Source organism: Antechinus flavipes, chromosome 3 (assembly GCF_016432865.1).
Source record: "Antechinus flavipes isolate AdamAnt ecotype Samford, QLD, Australia chromosome 3, AdamAnt_v2, whole genome shotgun sequence".
Taxonomy (NCBI): Eukaryota; Metazoa; Chordata; class Mammalia; order Dasyuromorphia; family Dasyuridae; genus Antechinus; species Antechinus flavipes.
Genome location: NC_067400.1, coordinates 522,485,388 through 522,508,156, shown reverse-complemented (window position 1 = coordinate 522,508,156; position 22,769 = coordinate 522,485,388). Strand labels below are relative to the sequence as shown.

Here is a 22,769-nt window from a genome sequence, read left to right as displayed (position 1 = left end):
AAATTCTTCAAAATTGATGAGCACCTCTGCAGACTTTAAGAAAATATGAATCACAATATAAATATACTTATGTTTTTATTTCAATGGGATTTGTTATTCAAAAACCTTAAAACAACCATGCAAACAAACCCTTTCTAACAGATTTGCATCTTAGAGAAAGAAATGAGATCCTCTTAAAAATATCTGACCTTCCACATTGCTGACCCAATGTGACCGTTTTCAACTTTTCTTTTCCAGGCAGGTGAATGACTAGCAATGATTGCAGAGTTCATCTTATATTTAATTCAATTGTTCAGTTCAAGTTTACAAACATTCATTATGATCCTATGTGTCCAAAGTTTCTTCTTTGTCATGGGAATGCGAATAATAATAAGGGAATAAATTTCCCTATCTGATCTTCAGCAAACTGTTATTTAAATCCAAAATAGAAGTTTGGTTTTGTTTTCAAGTAACTCTCCCTTCACTCTGGAATGAAGATGACCTTCAATTCTTGGAGGTAATAGTTAGTCTGATCTTTGACCACAAGCAAGGAGTTGAGTCTATTATCTAGTGGCTGCTATAAGCAACTGTAGATATGAATTTTTCAGACTAAAACTTTTAAAATTATTCTGTTGAAATGTGAAGGAAGGAACTTCATTGACAGAAGGAGAGTACATAACAATGAAATTATATATCAATGAAAGAATGAACTATTTACTCTTAGAAGCTACTTATGCTGCATAAATAAAGAGATAATCTAATAGCAGCTCCAGATCTGAACACAATCTTGCAAATCCAAATCTTATCCAAAAGCATATACATCCATACAGCACTCCTGAAAAATTGTAAATTTCATAGTATCTGATTAAAGAGACTATTTGCCATTTCCCCAAATATTAATGGTCATATTTTCAAGTGATGTTCTTTACTCCCATCAGTTACCTAATCTTCACGATTTACTGGTGAACAGTATTAAATAACCAATATACAGCAAATGTCTTATCAGCCAGGCAATCAGTCAACAAACATTTTTTAAGTATTTAATATGCTAGCAAAAATTGTCCCTGCCCTCCAGGAGCTTACATCCTAGTGGAGGAAGATGACACACAAATAACTGGATACATATAAGATCTATACAAACTAGAAATCTGAAAGGTAACTTTAGAGAGTAAGGCATTAGTAGGTAAGTTCACCAAGAATAGCCTCTTGCAGAATTTGAGATTTGAGCTGAGTCTCAAAAATGGCCAAGTCAAAGGCACAGAGATGGGAGATGGAATTTTGTGTGCAAAGATCATAGAGTGTGTAGAGAGGAGGAAGACTAGAAATGTAGGAAGGAGCTAGGTTGTGAAGAGTCTTAAATTCCAAAGGAGATTTTATTTGATCTGGAATCATTCAACTATAGGCCAGATCTATACTTTAGATACATAGGATGAATGAAAGTGAGGAGTTTGACATGATACTAAGATTGACATCAAAATCCAGTGACTTGGAGGATAGTGGTGCCCTTGACACTAACAGACAGGTTCAAAAGAAGGGCAGGTCCAGGGGGGGAAGATATTCCATTTTAAACATGTTGAATTTGAGACATCTAAATGATCAAGATGTCCAAAAAGCACTTGGTGATAAATGATTGAAGCTCAAAAGGGAGAATAGGGATAGATATATAGTCTTCTCTAACCCCTCTTAATTCAAGTGCTTTCCCTTTTTAAAATTATTTCCTATTTTCCCTGTATATAGTTTGCTTTGTGTTTGTTAGTTTGCATGTTGTTTCCTCTATTATCTGAAAATTCGTAGAGAGTAGAAGTTATCTTTTTGCCTCTTTTTGTTGCCTCAGCAATTGGCACATAAATACTTATTGATTGACAGATAAGGAAATCATTTATGTAAAGATGATAATTGCACCCATGGGAGTAGATGAGAAAAACAAGTGAGAAAGTATAGAAAGGAAAGAGGAGGGGGGGCCAAGATAGAGGTTTGGGAGATGCTTATGGTTAATGGATGTGATATAAAGAGTAGCAAACACAATTATAAAGCAACTATTAGATAAATAAGAGACCCAGGAAAGAGTAATATCATGAAAAACTAGGGAGGAGAAAGAATTAAGGAGAAGGAATATCCAATACAACAAAGCCAAATGTTGCCAAGAGTTCAAAAAAGACGACAACTACATCATATTTAGCAATTAAAAGATGATTGTTGATTTTGTAGAGGGCAATTTCAATTGAATTATGAACCAAACTTCAAATCATTTAGAAGGCTATAAGAGGAGAGGATGTGGAAGTACCAAATGTGGGCAGTTTTCTCAAGATTAGCTAAGAAGGTGAGGAGAGATATAGGATGATAATTATCAGAGATAGCAGAATAAAGTGAGGGTTTAATAGTCTTCCCCCAAAAGCAGTCTCCCTCCAGGTATGTGTAGAAAGTTTTCTCCTACAAGTAAGGGATAATGGGTAACTTAGCTTATAATGCTAACATAAAGAAAACATGATTTGGCTTAGAAATTATAAAAGCAGTTCAACCAAGGCTCTTACTTGCCATTTAAGATCTATTCCCTTTCAAACATGACACTAACATTACTAAATGTTATGCTTACATATTAGGTATAAGTTTCACATACACTGCCTTGACCTGGGCCCATATATACTTCAATTTGTCATACAGTAAACTGAAATTTTGTTAAAATATTCAAGGCCTTCCATGATTTTTAAAACTAAAGTTTCTAGTGTTTAGCACTAGGCAGATGATGACTTAATACAAGGAAACTTTCCTTAATCCCCAGAAGGGCCCAGGATAATCCAGAGTGGCTACTAGAAAGAAAGTATCCCTTATCACTGGAGATTTTAAAGCAGGGGCTTTAATAGTCAATTGCCAGAGAGATTACAAAGAAGACTACTAGCCAGAAAAAGATTGGAAGTTGATCTTTTCAGCTTCTGCCAAATATGCTTTTATGAATTTGGTGACATACTAGTTTACCATGCTGACATCATTTATTCCATGTACTCAATAGTCCAAACTAAATGAACACATATTTTATCCTCCTTATACTCTCTATATACTACTCCTTCACATGGTTCCAGTTACAATGTTCCCCACCCTCTTCCAACTTGATTCTTTTTCCAACTCTTCTTCTTCCTCTACAATTTTGCTTTTTGTGATCTTATAGTTCTAAGCAAATCTATTCCATCCAGCCCCAGTCTTTTGTGTGTATATATGTGTGTGAATATGAACATGTATGCATGTTGTGATTCCTAGTTTTAATTTCTCTTCCAAGGAATACAAATGGGATAGGAAATGGGCTGTAGTGAAAAGAATACTAGAGATGATTCTAGGAAGATGGAAGAGTAGATAAGAAAATTCAATGCCAAAGATTTACATGAACTTATGCTAAGTGAAGTGAGAACCAAGAGAACACTGTACACAGCAACAACAAGATTACACAATGATCAATTCTGATGGACTTATCTCTTTTCAACAGCCAAGTGATTCAGGCCAGTTTCAACATCTTGTGATGGAGAGAGCCATCTATACCGAGAGAGAGGACTATGGGGAACAAATGTGGATCACAACATAGTGTTTTCACTCTTTTTTATTTGCAAGGCATTTTGTTTTCTTTCTCATTCCCCCCCCCCCTTTTTGATCTGATTTTTCTTGTGCAGCATGGTAATTGTGAAAATGTGTAAAGAAGAATTGCACACATTTAACATATATCAGATTAGTTGCCATCTAGGGGAGGAAGTAGGGAAAAGGGAGAGAGAAAAAAATTTGGAACACAAGGTTTTGCAAGGGTGAATGTTGAAAACTATATGCAAATATTTTGAAAATAAAAAATTAAAAAAAAAGAAAAATGAAAATTCCATGCTCTCCAGATTTCACCCCAAAATAAAACAAAACTGCATCTGAGGGTGAACACAGATTAGTAAACAAATAAGATCTGGAGAAGACTTGAAGAAGGAACTCAGTTTCACTGGTATGAGGGTAAACACCTCCAGGCCAGCTCTACTGAAAGAACAAATGGGGAGTCCTGGGGCTAACTGGATTTGGAAGTGGTTGCAGCTGCAACCACAGGACAGTGTGGTCTAGTATCTGGTATCTGAGTTGGGAAAGATGGAGATCACCAGGAACAGCTGTGCTGCTGAGACTCCAGAGAAGGAACCAGCCCACAGCTAGTGAGTGCAAAAGCAGTGGGGCAAGATAGTTGCTGCTGACACTTACAGGAGGGTACAATTCTTGATTTGGGGCTCCAGGCCAGAGGGGAAAACTGAAGAAACACCTAAGCCAGAGGTACCATCTCCTTCCCTCTCTTTCCATTACAGGTGATTACACTATCACGTTCTTATTTTTTAAAAAATGAGCAGGCAAAGGAGATAGAATCCAACTAGAAAGTTACTTAGGGAATAGCAAAGACATACATCTTCAGTGGAGGATATTGAATTTTTAAAAAAGCCTCTCCTACCCTAAAGAGTAGTATTAAAATAATTACATGCCCAAAATGAATTCATAGAAGGAATCAAAAAAGACTTTAAAAACTCAAATGAGAGTGAGGAAAAACTTTAAAAAACCCTTAAAAAAGAACAATCTAAGAAAAACAAGATTATGAAAAGAAAGTTAACTAATGAGAAAAGGAAATCCAGAGTTTGGGGGAAGAAAATGACTCTGAAAATTAGAATGGTACACATTTAACCTAAATTGAATTACTTGCTGTGGCTGGGAGGGGTGGGGAGGTGGAAAGGGAGGGAGAAAATTTGGAACACAAGGTTTTGCAAGGATGAATACTGAAAACTATCTTTGCATGTGTTTTGAAAAATAAAAATTATTATTTTTTTAAAAAGAAAAGAAAATTAGAATTAGGCAAGAGGAAGCCAAGGGAATTGAATGAGGGAAAGTTATGAGAGATCAAGAAATAATAAAACAAAATATAAAGAATAAAACAAAAAGAAGAGCATGTGAGACATTTCATAAAAAACAAGATCTGGAGAACAGCCTAAGAAGAGAAAACACAAGAATAACTGGACTACCTAAAAGCCATAACCAAAAAAAAAAAAAGAATCTTGATATAATAACAAGAAATAATGAAATTGTCCTGAAATGATAAAACAAGAGAAAAAGTAAAAATAGAAAAAGAAAACCCCACTAATCACCATTCTTTAATCCATTCCCAATTTGAGCAGAATTTCAGAATTACCAGCCTTCCTCCCCTGTCTAATTCCTTAGTGTCAGTTCTTGCTTTTACATTTTTTTTGTATAGGACTTTTAATCAATATTCTTTTCAATTTTATTACATTTTTATTCCTTTTTTCTTTTTTTTAATTTAAAAAATTTCAATTTACATTCCAAGAATTCCTTCTATATCCTTTTTCCCCTTCTGCATCCCTTTCCCATTCCTTTATATATCTTATTTTATCTTGTTAATCTGCACACTCTTCTATACTTTGCCTTATCCCTCCGCCTCTTATTTCTTTATATATTTTGGAGGGTGCTATACCACATCCAGAGGGAGAACTATGTAGACTGAATGCAGATCAAAGTATACTATTTTCATTTTCTTTTTTTTTCCTTATGGTTTTTTCCCTTTTGTTCTGGTTTTTCTTTTACAAATATATAAATATGTTTAAAATAATTGTATATGTATTATCAGATTGCTTGCTGTCTTGGGGACAGAGAAAATAAGAAAAGGAGAAAAAATTTGGAACTCAAGATCTTACAAAAACGACTGCTGAAAACTATCTTTACATATAATTGAAAAAAATAACATACTACTGAGAAAAAATGTCCTTGACTGAACTAAAAAAAAAAAGTTGGTACATAAGTAAAGAGCAGGTTTAGAGCCAACTCTTCTCTGAAGCCAAACACAAGATCTCTTTCTATACCAAACTGCTTCTATTTTATTTTTTGAAGTTATAAGCACATACTTACTGTAATTTTCCTCTAATTATGGCACAGACATGACTCTGAATTCCCCAAAGGCTTTGTACAGGTTCTATGATGAGACTATCTGCCATCTATGAACATCCCTCTTAGATAATTACTAATAAGCTTATTACTTCATCATCAAGGTAATGTGTGTTTTAGCCACAAAACTCTTAAAAACTGCTAATTAAGGTAGAAAGAAGGATTATGATCCACTCTGGTAGAGGGAATAAACACTGATAAATTCACAAAACCTTGATGCATATATGTATAAAATTCTCCAACCTTGATTCCCCAAACGTTTTGGGTTGCTTCAAATTAGGTTTGTTTCTGAGCATATTTTAAAAATTACTCCCATCCCCCAAATTTACGCTGTAATTTTCTGTAGTATATGGGACCTCCATAAGTATAACTCATGGACATCATGGAGAGGCTGCTGGCTATACCTCTAAATTTAGGTTTAATAAATCCTTGCTAACTGACAAAGGGAAGGAAATCCCTGTGAGATATGAAAGGGTCCTGATGGGAGCAACCAGCATGGTGAACAACTAGGAAGCCTGTCTTAGAAAAACAGAAGATTCCTAAATTTGTCTCTATTGCCATAAGCAGCAATGATGTATTCTGAGAAGCCTTGGAGAAGGAGAATGATTTTTCTAAGGCTCTAAATCTAGGGTAAGGACATAAATATCCCTAGAGTATTTAAAAAAAAAGCCAGCGGGTCCTCCTTCAATTTTGAGGCCAGGATTGTCCAAGAATGATAATTTCCCAATTCTTTATATTATTGGATCAAAGCTGACAAGTCCTCTCAGTGAAAGATAAAGACGGAAAACTATTAAAGAAGCAGTGGTTTGAGATTCTAAAAAGGCAGAAGAATTCACACTAGAATGGAAAGGATAGGAGAGGATGAGAAAGGATGGTCCTGTGACAGATGATGTACTCCAATCTCCTCTGGGAGGAGTAAAGAGATATTTCCAATGACAAAGAGCTAGCAGGTCAGATGAGCACTTTGATTCTTCTCTGACATGAAAGGCAAGACAGGAGCTGAGCCAGTGATTCCATTGAGACAGTGGATTCTGAGATGTGCAAAGTCTCTCTAACAATGTTAAATCAGCACTTGTGCTACAACATGCGGCTGTCACAGCAGAGAGGCTGACTGGTTTGCCTAGGGTCACACAGCTCATAGTCATGGCACTTGCCCCAAGTCTTCCTGATTCCAAGACCAGCTTTCTACCTATCTACTTACTATACCATGTTGCCTCAAGAGGTTTACAATCTAACTATAGAGCCTGAATCCCTAACATGGAAGCAGAGAATATCACTTATTTTAATCAAAGTAGCAATTTAATTAACATTTAATAATAATGTAGCTAGCATTTACTTAATGCTTTAAGATTTACAAAGCAATTCATATAGGTTATTTCATTTGATCCTCACAATCTGTGAAGCAGATACTGTTATCCCCATTTTACATTAGAGGAAACTCTTCAGGTTGTGAAATTAAGTGATCTCAGGGTCACGCAGCTATTAAGTCTCTGAGTCAGGAAAATTCAAATCTTTCTTATTCCAAGTTCAACATTCTGTCCATTGATTTATTGACAATCCATTGTGGATAAGGCCCTAATATAAAGTATTTGAGTAGATGAAAAAGGGTGAGTAGAGAACATCAAGGAATAATTAATTTATTAAAGGATTCCTAACTACAAAAGCAATGAAAACTGGAAAGAAGCAGTAACAGGACTTGGTGCCATATTGGTTGAAAGAGATGAAAGAAATTATTTTCAATTCCAAGATCAAGAGCCTTTAGAAATGGGGAGAATAGAGGTGGAGTTAGAAAAATGTAGATATGACAAAGATGCTATAGAAAAAAAGGAAAGATTTCAATTTTCACTGTAAAATTAAAGATGCTGGGGGAGAATTCAAGTGGAAATTTTCATATGCAACTGGAAAGAGTAAGATTGTTTTAAACCCAATATTGGTCTGAAAGCCAACACATGCTGCTAATTCAAACAGTGTTCCACACTTAATAATAGGTCTGTTGAACTGAACAAAGCTGTTACACAAAGTGTTACTCAAAGCAGTGTGGAAAAGAGGAAGAATGTGGGGCATAAAAAATGCAAATATTATATAAAAATCAGGATATAGGGACATTTTACAGCTCATCTGACCAATGCCAACATTTGTGCACAATGTACTAATATGACAGTCTTATTTTGCATGATTCTGTCATGAGTTATTTATCTTTTATGATTTTTCCTGGTTATCTATTAGTCCAGCTGACTTTCGTTTCCACAAGAGACAACAAACATTTGCCCAGTCACTAGATCTTGGCAAACATTCATCTTTCATTACCCTGACAGCCAATAGAACTCTTTCTATGAAAAGCCTATGCCTTCTCTGCAGAGAGGCATTTTGCATTTTTCAGGATGCTCTCTAGCCCAGACCACTAACTACCCACTTCCTGATGAAACTGCCTTGTTTTCAGACCAATCATTGCTATGTCTTGTATAGACTGCTAAGGAAATCATTCATCTGACACAAGGACACAGTAACGTTAAGTGGGAAGTTAGAACAATTTCCCAGCAAGAGGTCAAATGCAATGCTATATGCATATATAAGATGTTCAATTCATAAACATTTGCAGGACATATGTAAAAAAAAAACTGTTAAGAAAACTTCTAGAACTTTTTAAAATCTAGAAACATTACTTATTGACCAAGAGAAAAATGAGAAAAAAAGCTCCCCTGCCTTAATTTTACAAGTTATGGCTAGGAAATTTGCTTTTATTCCTGTTTTTCCTTTATATTTCAAACTGTACATCTTTCCTTTAAAGAGTTCCAATTCCTCATTATATGTTTAAACTTATCTTTAATACTTATTTGGAACAAATCAATTCAAATTCTGAAATAACTTATTTAAATTCAAATCTTTCAATTCTTAAAAAAGACCATTCCAAACAATTAAAAAAAGGATTCTACTTATCAACAATCCCATAACAAATTAACATTAGTAATATTTAGTAACAATAAATAAGTTACCATTAACTTCTAGAGCATAAAGACTTATAGTGAGTACCTAGACAAAAGGCACTGTGCTAGGCAATGGGGATATCAAAGATAAAAAATAACAATCCATCAAAAAGATTACATTCTGTTAGACAATAAAAGCCAATGAAAACTTTGTAGTTTGCAAAGCACTTTACATCCCATCCTTATCTCTCTAGGTTATTTCATAAATGGTCAAAGAAATGTTCTTTTATCCATACCAACACCTTCCACATCCAGTTCTCTGCAACCTGAACCTCTAAAATCCATGTCCCTACTTCCTAAGGAACTTATTACCTACTATCTCCCCTCATGTAATAGTATTTTATTTTTTTCCAATTACTTGTGAAGATAGTTTTTAATATTCCATCTATACCTATTACTTTTGATTACACAGAGATTCAATGAAACACATAGAGAACACATCTCATGAGCCAAACCATCCAGTGCAGACACCACAGAAACTTTACCTTCATAATGTTGACTAAATCAGTTTGATAGTAACGGTCCTGGTGTGCATTAGCTGCAGCTAATGTGAGAAGATAGTCATTCCTGGCATGGGTAGCTTTGGAATTATACTCTGACCGCCGGGCTTTTAACTAAAATAGAAACAAAAAACAAAACGTAATAAAAAATACAATTTTGTTCAAACTGTGGAGCACAAATAAATGGTAAATTTTCATCGATCTCTATCAAAGGCTCCACCAAGAAAAACCAGTAAGGTAAATAACAACAATCCATTTCATTCTTTCTCCCCTCATCTTCCTACTTTCTGTATGTCTAAGGTATGAAGGTCTACAGAAGAAACCCTATTTGTGATATACCTGCAAACAATTACCAGGTATTGTTGATTGATTCTAAATGAGTAAAAGTAATAGCACACTATCAAGAACCATGAGTTAAGAAGATTTCCAAAGGACAATCACAGACATGCTCATATTTTCAAATGGAAAAATAAAAACACAGAAATAAGTAACTTGTTTTATATAACACACAGAGAATCACTCGATACTTGTACTTATTTAAACATATATATTGGAGATAGAAACCAAATTAACAAATTAGCAATGCCCCCAATGTATTTTGTAACTTGTGAACAATTAAATTTATACATTCAAACATTTATTAAGTGTATGCTGGGTAAAAAAGAAATAAGTAAATTATAAAAGAAATAAAATAAGTAAAAATAATATAAATTATAAATTATATAAAAAAGAAATAACCAACTTCGAGGAACTTACATAAAGTTCAATAGGGATAAGGTATGTGGAAATTGTAATACAAATTAAAACATGAAATGCTTTAAGAAAAGTGTAAAATACTGTGAGATCAGATGAGGCCACGCCACACCTGTGTACAGGGCTCAGTTCTGAGCATCACAATCGAGGAAAAAAGCTGATAAACTGGAATACATCTGTAAAAGAACAACTAGAATGGGCCATACTTGGTGGCAGAGGAGAATCAAAGACTGCCATTTAAAGATCTTTTAAAGAAGCTAGGAATATTTAGTCTGTGAAAGAGAAGACTAGGGAGGCATGACTACTGTCTTCAAATATTTCAAGGAGACTCCTTGGGAAAGAGATACTTTTTCTGGTTGGCCATCAAGGGCAGCCCTAGGACCAAGTAGGCTGGGGAGACATAAGGGTTTTGCAGAGTTGTTCACAAATGAATAGACTGCTGTGGCTCCCCATCACTGGAGGTCTTCAAACAGAGGCCAGATGATCACTTGACAGAAATGTTATAGCTGACATTAGAGCAGATTAGCTTAGATGACCTCTGAGATTACGTTCTGTTTTAAGTCTCTAACACAGAGATCATACAGATCTAACAGAATCATAGAATTTCAGAGTTAGAAGGGCCTCAATGATCACCAATCCCACTCATACTTGAAAAAGAAATCCTTTACAACTTACCCACTATATCAATATCCAGTGGCAGAGGCCCTGACTATTTCCCAAAGTAGCTCATATAGCTTGGAATGCTCATACTGTTTAGGAGATTTTCCTTTACGCTTGTTTCTTTGTCCCTTCTATTCACTTCCTTGTTCTGCCTCCTGGGATCAAAGAGAGCAAGGTCCTTCTGCACTCTTGGTGTTCTGCTCTGGAGATTCTACTTACAGTGTGGTACCAGAAGTGACCAACTCCACATTCTCCAGGATAAAGAATACTGGGGCTATCCCTTCCCTAATTTCAGAGGCCCTTATTTGTTCCCTTCTTATTCTCAGAGGTGACATAGCTCCTCAACACAGCTGAAGATCACAGCTTTCTTGGTTGCCAGATCACACTGTGAATGCTAACTGAATTTGAAGCTAACTGAAATCCTCAGGTCTTTTTTCAAATGAACTGTTGCCTAGCCCTGTTTGTCCTATAATTGTACTTGTAGAGTTGATTTTTGAACCTATATGTAAAACACTGTACTTATCCCTATACATTTAAGATTTTGACTTTGTCTTCTGTTGTGTGAACTATCCATTCAACTTAATATTATTTGGCAATGTGCTGATCATACCCTCACTGTCTTTACAAAAGTCATTGATAAAAAATATTAGACAGCACGGGATCAAGAAGAAGATCCCTAGAGTATCTTGCTGGAGACCTCTTGCTAAGCTGAAAACATACTATTAGTGAATGAATTCTTTCTTTAGTCTGACCTCTATATCTATTATCCAATAATCAGTCTTAATTTACTCAATGAAAATTCCCTGAAAAACAAATGCTTGGCTGCAATATCTGTAGCCTCATCTTTACTCTTTTTCTTAGCTTAGTAATTTTGTTAAAAAATCTGATTTTTTTTCATTCCAAGATTCTCATAAGAGAGAAATTAGTTTAGGCTGGATCAGGTAAGCAATTTTCAGGCTCCTGGACTCACTAATCTTGCATCGTTAGCTTTAAGTCTGAAAAAAATAAAATCTTCTCCCTATAATCCTGGACAACTGCCCTAAATGAAGACAAAACTCCATCAAGAGGTAGGATGGTATAGTAGATAGAATATTAAATTTGGAGTCAAGAAGACCTGGGTTTGATCTCACATCAGACTGCCTAGAAGTATAATCACTTCACCACTCTGGGTCTCAGTTCCCTCAATTGTAAAATGATGTAGTTGACCTTGAGGACATTTTTCTAGCCCTAAATGTAGAGGCAAAAGCAAACCTATGAAAAGATAAAAGTGAGCTGAAGTTTACTGCAAATACAGTCAAACACAATTTCATCATCTCAAGAAAATTCGGGTCCTTTGAGCCTATTTTGGTCTTGAATCACGTTTTTGGGGAAGTATATCATTGTTCCAATGATGCTAAGAGTCAGACACAGAAAGCCTCTAAATTCCTGAGCACTGGGGATGAGACAGTTCCTGAGTCTAAATCTTTCTGATGGACTAAAAGCCTAATCACCAAATTTCTAATATCTCTATAAGACTTTCTATTTAATAATAAAATTGCAGAAGCTCACCTTTACGCTTGCCTTTTGTAAACTGATTCTTGACTGGAAAAGACTAAGTTTGGACCTATAGGAAAAATCAATAGAAAAGATTAGTATTTTGATGAATTTGTAAAAATGTGAAAAAAAAGAACTCAAAGGCACAAAAATCACAAACTGATTTGTAAATCTATACATTCAAGAAATGAATTCTTTTTTTTAGCAATAGGAAGTAATATATATATATATATATATATATATATGTATGTTTATATAAGTACTTTGAGATATATTCTAAATCACATATGTAGATCTCCATATAGTCTAAAAATCTCTCTTTACCAGGTTTTAGGTTCCACTTATTAGTGACATTGCCTCTAATAAATACCAAGTCACCTTTCTGTAAGGCATAAGGTTCTATGTTTAAAAAATGTTTGCCTTATAACAGTTCTATGATACGAACTGAATAAGTAATATAATAAATATACATATATGTCTAAATTCTGATCTCCTCCATATGTATTTTATTCTGCTAGTTCAAAACACAGTGAGGATTTGATATTCAAAAAAAAAGTTCCCAGAAAATGATCTTAGACCTTAGGAAAACAACAAAAAGGATAATTTGTAAAAGAAGACCATCCAAGTATATGCACAAGTCTCCTTAAAACAGAAGTCTGGTGAACAGGGTTGATGAGTCATTTGAAAATTTCTAGAATCATATGGTTGTAAAAATCTCAGTTCCATTTTGTTGTCTTCAGTTTGGTCTCTTAGTATTGATTCTCAGAATTCCCCCCCGCCCACCTCAAGATTAAAGAAAAAAGCACAAGCAGCAGTCTGAGTAGCAGATCAAACAGTGAAGATGACTTTCAATTTGTGAACTACTTTAGGATACCAGTCTGTTGAAATGTTCTGTTTTTCTCATTTGTATATAATTTGACTTGATTCTTTAAGCTTAGTTCACATACTTCTAATGGCTTGTGTATTCCACTTTGAAGAGCCAACTCCTTTTTGTAGGCCTAACATGTTATATTCCTGATCCATTCATTATTATAAAATAATAACAATAAAAATAATGATAGCAGTTTGGCCCTGCTGTACCGTCACACTTTCTCCACGTAACAACCTTCCAAAACCCCTCACGGCATTAATTTGTAACATCTATCACTGAATTCTTTGTCCCATAACTTCTGATGACTAGGAAAATTCATTTTTATATAAGTGCAATGTCCTTCTTCTTCTCCTTATTGGCTTTTGAAAATTTCCCCAGCCTTTAAAATACAACTCAAATGTTACCTACTCCATGAGACATTCCTTGATTTACAATGGAAATCACCTTTCCCCTATTTCAGGTAACAATTGGTGTTTCTCTCTTGAACATATTAAAACATATTATTATGTATATGGTTATCTATTTATGGGTCTTGGACTTAGTGGAGTGATGGGATCACAAATCCATTTAAATTCTGAAGCATTTATGCTGTTCTAATGTTTCAAGCAAATAATAAATTCTAGGAGGGCACGGGTTACATCGACCTCAGCTCGCTCAGGTCAGAGCTTGTTGGGATTGTTGTGAAGATCAAATGATAGTATAATACTTAGCACAGAAAATGTGCTTAATAAATGCATGTTTCCCTCCTTTCCTCTGCCATGTAGAGTACTATTCAAAAAGTACAAAAAAAAGTTTCTTAGTTATTTGAATATATTATGAGGGATCTCCATATCTCCTAGGATGGACAGGTTCTGAAATGAAAGGATTCATTATGAGCATCTTTAGAATAAAAAAGAACAACTCCACTACTGATGCAAAGTCCAATTCCTTTTTATAGTTCTGGGGGGAAAAACAACTATGTGATTTGGCATTCGAGGACCTCCTTTAGACTTTAGCTGAACTCTTACCTGAGATCACTATATAGAAGAATTACCATGAACTTAGAGGCAGAAATACTCAGAGCCAGCTCTGCTTCTGTCTCTTACTTGCTGTGGAACTTTAAGAAACTCTTTCCTTCCTCTGAAACCTTAGTATGTCTTCTCTGAGAAAGGGAATCTATCTCCCAGTACTGCACATGGCAACTCTGCTATGAGTTCTGTTTGAAATCAATAGAAGTTAGCCCATAGGAAGTAGTTTCCCCAGTATTATAGAGAGCTAGAGACTGGACATATTCTGAATGATTGTTTCTGAGATTATTGCAAGACATACCCACCAGACTGCCTTTGAATTTAAGAGACTGAGAATTATAATAACTCTGCATATACATGTTAACGGACTCACTTATAATTATATATATACATATATGTTTTAATACAATATACATAGAAAAGCAAAAAACAGTCCCTGTCTTCAAAGAACTTACATTCTAATAGGGAAGACAACATATAAACAGTTATGTTCTAATAAGATATATGCAGATTGAATTAAAGGTAGTCTCAGATGAAAGGCAATAAAATCAAGGGGGAATGGGAAAGATTTTTTGCAGAAGGTGCAATTTTAGCTGGGATTTGAAGGAAGCCTGGGAAGCTAAGAAGTGGATGGAGAACAGTCACAGAAAATGCCTGGAATTAGGAGGTGGAATGTCCTGAGTGAGGAGCATCCAAGAGGCCAATGTCATTAGATTGCAGAGTATATGGAGGAGACTAGGGTGTAAGAAGACTTAGAAAATAGGAAAGGATAAGGCTTTGGAAGGCAAGCAAAGGATTTTATATTTATTTGATCCTATAGGTAACAGGAAACCACATGGTCAGAACCCGAATTTTGGGAAGATTGATTTTAGCAACTGAATAAAGGATGAACTATAGTAGAAAATAAATTGAGAAAAGGAAAACAACTAGCAGATTTTTGTAAAGGTTCAGGAATAAAGTAATAAAGGCTTAAACCAGGGCAAAAATCAGCCAGCAAAGGAACAAGTTGGATCAAAATGTGGTTGTACAATTGTACAATTGAAAAGCAATGCATCAAGCTGCCCTCCCCATATTTGTTTATACACACATACATATATGCATATAGTTGCACATATATATATATATATGTGTGTATATATATATACACACACATTTATAACAATATTTATTAGTTCTCAATAGAGTATTATTTCTCTTCCAATATAATTAATTTAGACATGTCATGATATGAAAGGCTTATTGAATCAAGACTTAACAATTCTAATTTCAATTTTTGTGGAAATATTACCATAAGTTAATACTAATGAGACTCTGGGCTCTTACTTGGCTATGAGTGATTCCTCAAGGTTAAATAATTAATATTGTTATTTCTTGACATCTGTGGGGTTAGCAGCACAGGATCTCACAAATGTGAAAGACTATGAATAACTGTAGCCTTACCCCAAACCTTTATTTTTAAAATAATTTTGTTGATATTAATTTAACACACAAAACAAGTAAAACAATATTTCACTTTTTAAAAAACTTCAGTTTCTTTAGTGCACTGAACCTTTTAACAAAATTTAACTGTTTACAATAAATTTAATTAGGTATACTTGTGGTAGTAAATGATAAAACAGATTAATAATATACAGAACTTAAGTGTTTATGACTCAAATAATTTTTAGTTCTCTCTACAAACATGCATTATTTGTGATTTTCCTTAGTACATCACAAATCTCAAAAAATTCTCATTTAATTATCAATAGCCAATCTTTGAATAACCAAAACCATGAATGTGAAACCCATTAATGTCATGGGATGACTATATATGATTTTGCTGGAAGCATAATAATGTGGTAGAGGTTGGGGGAAGGAGAATATAGGCTGGCATTTCACTGATATGAGGTACAGACCAGAAGGGGAGTAACTTTAGAATATTGACTGAAGACAAAGAGAGGGTTAAATAGCTTGTGACCAGTGTAAGGCAGCCAGTATATGTCAGTGTCAAGGCTTGAATTTGGGTCTTCCTAATTACAAGGTCAGCCCTCTCTATACACTATATCATTTTTCTTCTGAATATTTTCAATAGTCTATTTCAAATAAGGAGATGCCTTAGTAAATATCTTTTTTGCATATTTTCCATTTGAAGAATGTCAGTCAAAAAGGAAAGGTAGGTATAAAAGTCTAAGACAATATTGAGACAGAAAAGCAAATTTCTATCTGATAATAAAAGCAGGCAACAAAACTTTCAATAACGACATACAAATTTTTCAGAAACACATACTTGGCCTCAATGTCAGCTTTTTCTCGGACTGCGTGAGCCATCTGTTCTGTCTCAAAGTACTTCTTTTTGCCTTTAGCTAAATCTTTTACTGTCTCTTGTAACTCTGTTTGGATCTTTGTCAACTGGTCCACACACTGCAAAAGAAAACGTGAAATAATCAGTATTTTAGCAGTCAATTTCAAACAAAATCAGCTTTCTCTGGGCACAGTACCTTCAAGTTAGATCTGTAAAACCACACATCTCTTTGCTTTGTCTTCTGAGCAGCCTAAATATGACCTACAATTTTAGAGATGGAAAGGACCTTAAGGCATTACCCTAGTTAAACCCCATTTACAGATAAGGAAACTAGGCCCAGAAGTGAAATGATTTGGCCAAGGTTTATCAGCTGGTTAGGGTCAAAGCTGAGAGTCAAGTCTATGTCTCCCAAGTTCTAGTACAATGTTCTTTCCACTGCACTGTACTGTGCTATTATAGCCAATACTTTTGGCTTTCCTTAAAGAAGAGTGCCTTGCCTTTCTCTCTTCTGGCAAGGGGAAGAAGGTGAGAGCTGCCAGCAATTGACAGACATTACACTAAAGCTGGCAAGAGATCAACAACATGGGATCCTGTTCCTTTTTAGATGCGTACAATGCCAGCAGGAGGCAGGAAAAGAAGAATGGCAGTAAGTATTACAGTTTTTTTCTCTCTCTCCATCTGTGACTGTCTCTGTCTCCGCTCCCCCTCTGTCCCTTCTCTCTCTCTATCTGTTACTTACTATCTTCTCACTTTTACCCCATACTCCAGTTCCCATTTAGATGACTAAGGGAAAAATGAATAATTCAGGCTGTACAAAGAGGAAAGGATTAGCACAGGAGAAAGATCACTGGCGTTGGGGTCTAGACTCACAGGCAGGATCTATGACAAAATGCTGAAACCTTTGACAAACCATTTGACTTTAGGACTTTATAAGAATGTTTACCTTTAAAATAAGAGGCTCAACATCTCAAAGTTAAAAGCTAGAACAGTAAACTTAGAGGCAAGAAATCTAGGTTCAATTGATTACCCATACCCCTCCTGCCCCATCTCTCAAAAAACCCAACTAATTCTGTTCCCTTTTTTTAAAGCTATTTTCAGAAGTGCAGAATATTAGAAACAGAAGAGTCCTTATCGTGTTTCCCCAATAATAAGACCTATCTCGAAAATAAGCCCTCCCCTTACTGTGTAAGATTCCTCTAAAATAAGCCCTCCCCCCAAAATAAGCCCTATTGAGATTGCTACTGTAGTGAAGGTGATCCCCTGCGCTACACACTACATTACGGTACCCTCTGTATGCACCGTCCCCCATCCTCCCCCCCCCCCCCCGCCACCCGGGGTGAAACGCACGCCGCGCTCCGAGCTGCATCCAATCAGAGCTGCAGCAGTGAGCGCGTCATCCTGTTCTTCCCCAGTGATTTGCTTGCTGGCGCCATTGAGAGCAGTGCCGCGGAGGAGAGCTGAGGCAGGACAACATAAAAACCTGGTATGTAAGCGGGAGTGAGGGGGCATGATGGAGGATAAAAGAAGAACTCAGCCAGCACTCACCGTGCTAAAGAAGTGAAGAACTTCCTTGCACAGAGAAGAATAGATCAAGTAATGATTCCTGCAGGAATGACTGCCTATCTCCACACCCTTGATATTGCAATAAACAAGCCATTCAAGGACCATTTGCGCATGGAAGTCAATGACTACATTGAAAATAGAATGGAAAGAAATCAGCGTGGAAACTTTGTGAAGCCCTGTCTGCAAGAAGTTGTGACTTGGGTGAAGAAGTCATGGGATAAAATTACTGACAGCTGTGTCGCCGAGGCACTACGAGCAGGTTACCTGGACAAGACATGTTCATTTAAAGAGAGCTATAGTGCTGGACATGACAGATTGGGTCCACTTCTTCTGAAGGAAATAGAGGCGCAAGACATCCAGGACGGAATTCAGGGTATGGACACTTATGACGATGTTGTTGAAGAAGATGACATGATCATTATTGAATAAAGGCACTTTTTTTTGTTCACATTTACCTGTTTATTAAAATTGCTGTCAGTGTTCATTAAAATAAGCCCTCCCCTGAAAATAAGCCCTCTGGTGTTTTTCTGTCCAAAAAAAATTATAATAAGACAGTGTCTTATTATCGGGGAAACACGATAGATGAATTACCTGGGCCCTCCTGAGTCATTAAATGATTTTCTGCTGGTTTCACATAGCCAATATATAGAAAATTCAGGATCAGGACCTCTACCTATCTTTTCTCTCTATGTGCATGGCTCTTCCTATAACTTACATTCCTACCTCATTTTTATGGATTTTCACTTCATCTCCTACCACTTACAAAAGTCTAATTTGTGAATAAAAAGAAAATTTGTATGTAAACACATATATGATGTAGTAAAAAGAATATGATATGTATCGTCAAAAGTCTGAGGGTTCAAATAACTTCTATGAAACTTGCTATACACACATACTTAGGGAAACCTCTGAACCTCTCTTTACCAATATATAAAAAGAAGAAGCTACTTAAGATCTCTCTAGACCCTAAATTCTAAAATACTAGATTTTTATTTGAACATTATATATTTTATTTTTAATTTTTACTTTTAGTCTCAAATTCTCTCCCCCTCTGCATACTCCATATAGAGAAGGCAAGAAATATGATGACCATTATATACATGAAGTCATGTAAAACATATTTCTGTATTAGTCATATTATGAAAAGAAAAAGACCAAGAAAAATAAAGAAGTGAAAGAAAATATGCTTCAATCTACAGTCAAAGTCCATTAGTTCTCCCTCTAAGGGGTAGGTAGCATTTTCCATCATGAGTTTATCTTTCAAATCTATGGATAAGAGAAGAGTTTATGATCAAAGAAGAGATAGAAACAGGAGGTAGAATGGTTCATTTTGATTATAAAACATTAAAAAGGTTTTGTACAAACAAAACCAGTACAGCCAATATTAGAGGGAAAATAGGAAACGAGGGGCTTAGGGAGGAAGGAATTTCAGTTCACTTGGTTGAACTGTCATAGATCTTTGTATTGATCAGAGTGGCTAAATATTTCATAGTTGATTATCATTACAATATTGCTATATACAATGATATCCTAGTTCTGATTACTTCATTTGAATCAGCTCAAAAGACTCCTCTGGTTTTATTTTTTATAAGGGACATTAACAAGGTGAAGTCTTTTTATTTTTTTCTTATAGAGCATGGAATTTTATTTATTTAAAGCTTTTTATTTTCAAAATATATACATGTATAATTTTTGACATTCACCCCTACAAAACCTTCTGTTCTACTTTTTTCGCTCCCTTTCCCTCTATCCCCTCCTCCAGTCAGCAAGTAATCTAATACATGTTAAACATGTGCGATTCCTCTATACATATTTCCACAATATTCTGCATAAGAAAAATCAGATCAAAAAGGAAAAAAAAAATGAGAAAGAAAACAAAATGCAAGCAAACAACAACAAAAAGAGTGAAAATGCCATGTTGTGATCCACTTTCAATTCCCACTGTCCTCTCTCTGGGTACAGATAGCTTTCTTCATCACAAGGCCATTGGAACTGGCCTGAACCATCTCATTGTTAATGAGAGCCATGTCCATCAGAAATAATCATCATATAATCTTGTTGCCATGTACAATGATCTCCTGGTTCTGCTCATTTCACTCAGCATCAGTTCATGTAAGTCTCTCCAGGCCTCTCTAAAATCATCCTTCTGATTGTTTCTTATAGAATAATAATATTCCATAACATTCATATACCAAAACTTGTTCAGCCATTCTTCTATTATCAATAGGTTTAAAAGATAATTTTTCCATACTCATTTAATTTGCTTATGATATCATCCTTTGTGTCTAAATTACATTATCTTTTAGTCTACATTATGTAATTGTTTCTTTCAAATGAATCAATCTGACAATGATTCAATAACTAATAAGGATTATTATGTGCCTTTATCTTTCAGATCTATGGATAAGAGAAGAGTTTATGATCAGGCACTGTGTTGGGGACTAAACAAAAACAAAAATAATACAGGCCTGCACATTTATAAATAAAAGCAAATACACAGTAAAAATAAAGTAATTTTGAATGTCAAGGGAGGGATTCTAAGAGATAGAGATAAGGAAAGATAGGCATGAACTGAGGAGATAAATATAAAAGGAGTGGACTTTATACTGAACATGGTAGTGACATGATCAGATGGGTACTGTAGAAAAACACTCTGGCAGCTATGCAGATGGATTGAAGAGCAGAGAACCATAAGACAAAGAGATGGTGGGGTGGACCCAAAGGGAATCCTCTCTAAAATACCCACACAAAGGAACAACATAATGCTTTTTATAAGCTGAAATACCAGCCTATATTTCTGTACTTAAGGGAAGCAAAATCAATTTCCTTATGTGCCACCTATGCTGAAAACCATCCTACTCCATGAAGCCTTTTTTGATTCTTTCTCCTCCCAACTAGAAGTTTTCGTCTTTTTAAATTTTCCTGGAGTACTACCTGATCTAGAGATCTCTTCTGTCCCATCATATTTTTCTTTGTATTGTAATCATTTTCTAAATATTATACATCTGATAAGCTCCTAACAGGCCTCTTCCTCTGCCCCTGAGAACCAAGCAGGATATTGTGTATAATAAGTTAACAAACACTACCATGTTCCAGGCACTGAGAATATAAAGAAAGGTTCACACACAGCACATGCACATACATAGAGAATTCTAGCTCTTAAGAAGCATTCATTCTAATAAGAGAGATAATGTATAAATATCTGCAAACATATAAGTAATTACTTAATAAATACTTGCCAAACTTCAGGACATCTGCCACAGTCCAAAGTGTCACAGATTTGGATATCTGTCATGATATGTAAGCTGTGAAAGAGTAGACGCTAAGTAGATTTCACACCTCAAGATGTCTGGTGAGCATGGTAGGCACAATAGTTCAGGTACCAGCTTGAGGATTTTAATCTATGCTAAAGTCTCTGAATGAAGCAATACTTTCATATCCATATCCTGGTTGAACATTGTCTGGAGACTAGTCATTCATTGATTTCATTAATTAATTCTCTTTATACAAGAAGCACAGAGGTAAATTGAATTTGTTGACAATTCAATCCCTTAAATAGATTTTATAAAAGTCTCATCAGGAAAATTGCATTTATTTCTAGGGAATCCTTTCCCTGTGCTGAAATTACCAAATTACATTTTGTAAATGGAAGCGCTCTCTTTTGTAATCAACTTCCTTTCCTTGATAGCAAACTTAGAACAAGAGTTTCTCCATCATTGAAGTAAACTATGATATTGGCTTCTTATTGAACATTTGGAATCTTTTGAAAAAACATAATCTATCAATTAATAAATGAGAGCTATCTTTTTAATCAGGTTTTGCCTCATTCCCAGAATTGGATCCATCCACCAAGAAGTATTTCCAACTATTAAAAATCCCTCCTTCAATGTCTGGTTATTATAGTTTTTTATTTACAAGTTATATGCATAGGTAATTTTTCAGCATTGACAATTGCCAAAACTTTTGTTCCAATTTTTCCCCTCCTTCCCTCCATCCTCTCCCCACAATGGCAGGTAGACCAATGCATGTTAAGTATGTTAAAGCATATATGTCTTAACAGTTATTTTGCTGTACAAAAAGAATTGGACTTTGAAATAATATACAATTAACCTGTGAAGGAGATCAAAAATGCAGGTGGACAAAAATAGAGGGATTGGGAATTCTATGTAATGGTTCTTAGTCATCTCCCAGAGTTCTTTCACTGGGTGTAGCTGGTTCAGTTCATTACTGCTCCACTGGAGCTGATTTGGTTCATCTCATTGCTGAAGATAGCCAGGTCCATCAGAATTGAGCATCATATAGTATTGTTGTTGAAGTATATAATGATCTCCTGGTCTTCCTCATTTCACTCAGCATCAGTTCCTGTAAGTCTCTCCAGGCCTTCTGAAATCATCCTATTGGTCATTTCTTACCGAACAATAATATTCCATAATATTCATATACCACAATTTATTCAGCCATTCTCCAGTTGATGAGCATCCATTCATTTTCCAGTTTCTGGCCACTACAAACAGGGCTGCCACAAACACTTTGGCACATACAGGTCCCTTTCCCTTCTTTAGTATCTCTTTGGGGTATAAGCCCAGTAGAAACACTGCTGGATCAAACGGTATGCACAGTTTGATAACTTTTTGAGCATAGTTCCAAATTGCTCTCCAGAATGGCTGGATGTGTTCACAATTCCACCAA

General features: G+C 35.3%; 1 protein-coding gene across 3 annotated transcripts in view; it reads right to left on the bottom strand.

Moving 5' to 3' along the window:
* Positions 1 to 22,769, bottom strand: part of FCHSD2 (FCH and double SH3 domains 2) — a 365,055-nt gene that overhangs the window by 169,392 nt on the left and 172,894 nt on the right. For all 3 annotated transcript variants that reach the window (XM_051987185.1, XM_051987184.1, XM_051987183.1), the window contains exons 6-8: positions 16,503 to 16,636; positions 12,374 to 12,428; positions 9,398 to 9,526 (exon numbers count right to left, since the gene is read on the bottom strand). In XM_051987185.1, the coding sequence (XP_051843145.1) occupies positions 9,398 to 9,526; positions 12,374 to 12,428; positions 16,503 to 16,636 (318 nt within the window). The remainder of the gene's footprint in view (positions 1 to 9,397; positions 9,527 to 12,373; positions 12,429 to 16,502; positions 16,637 to 22,769) is intronic.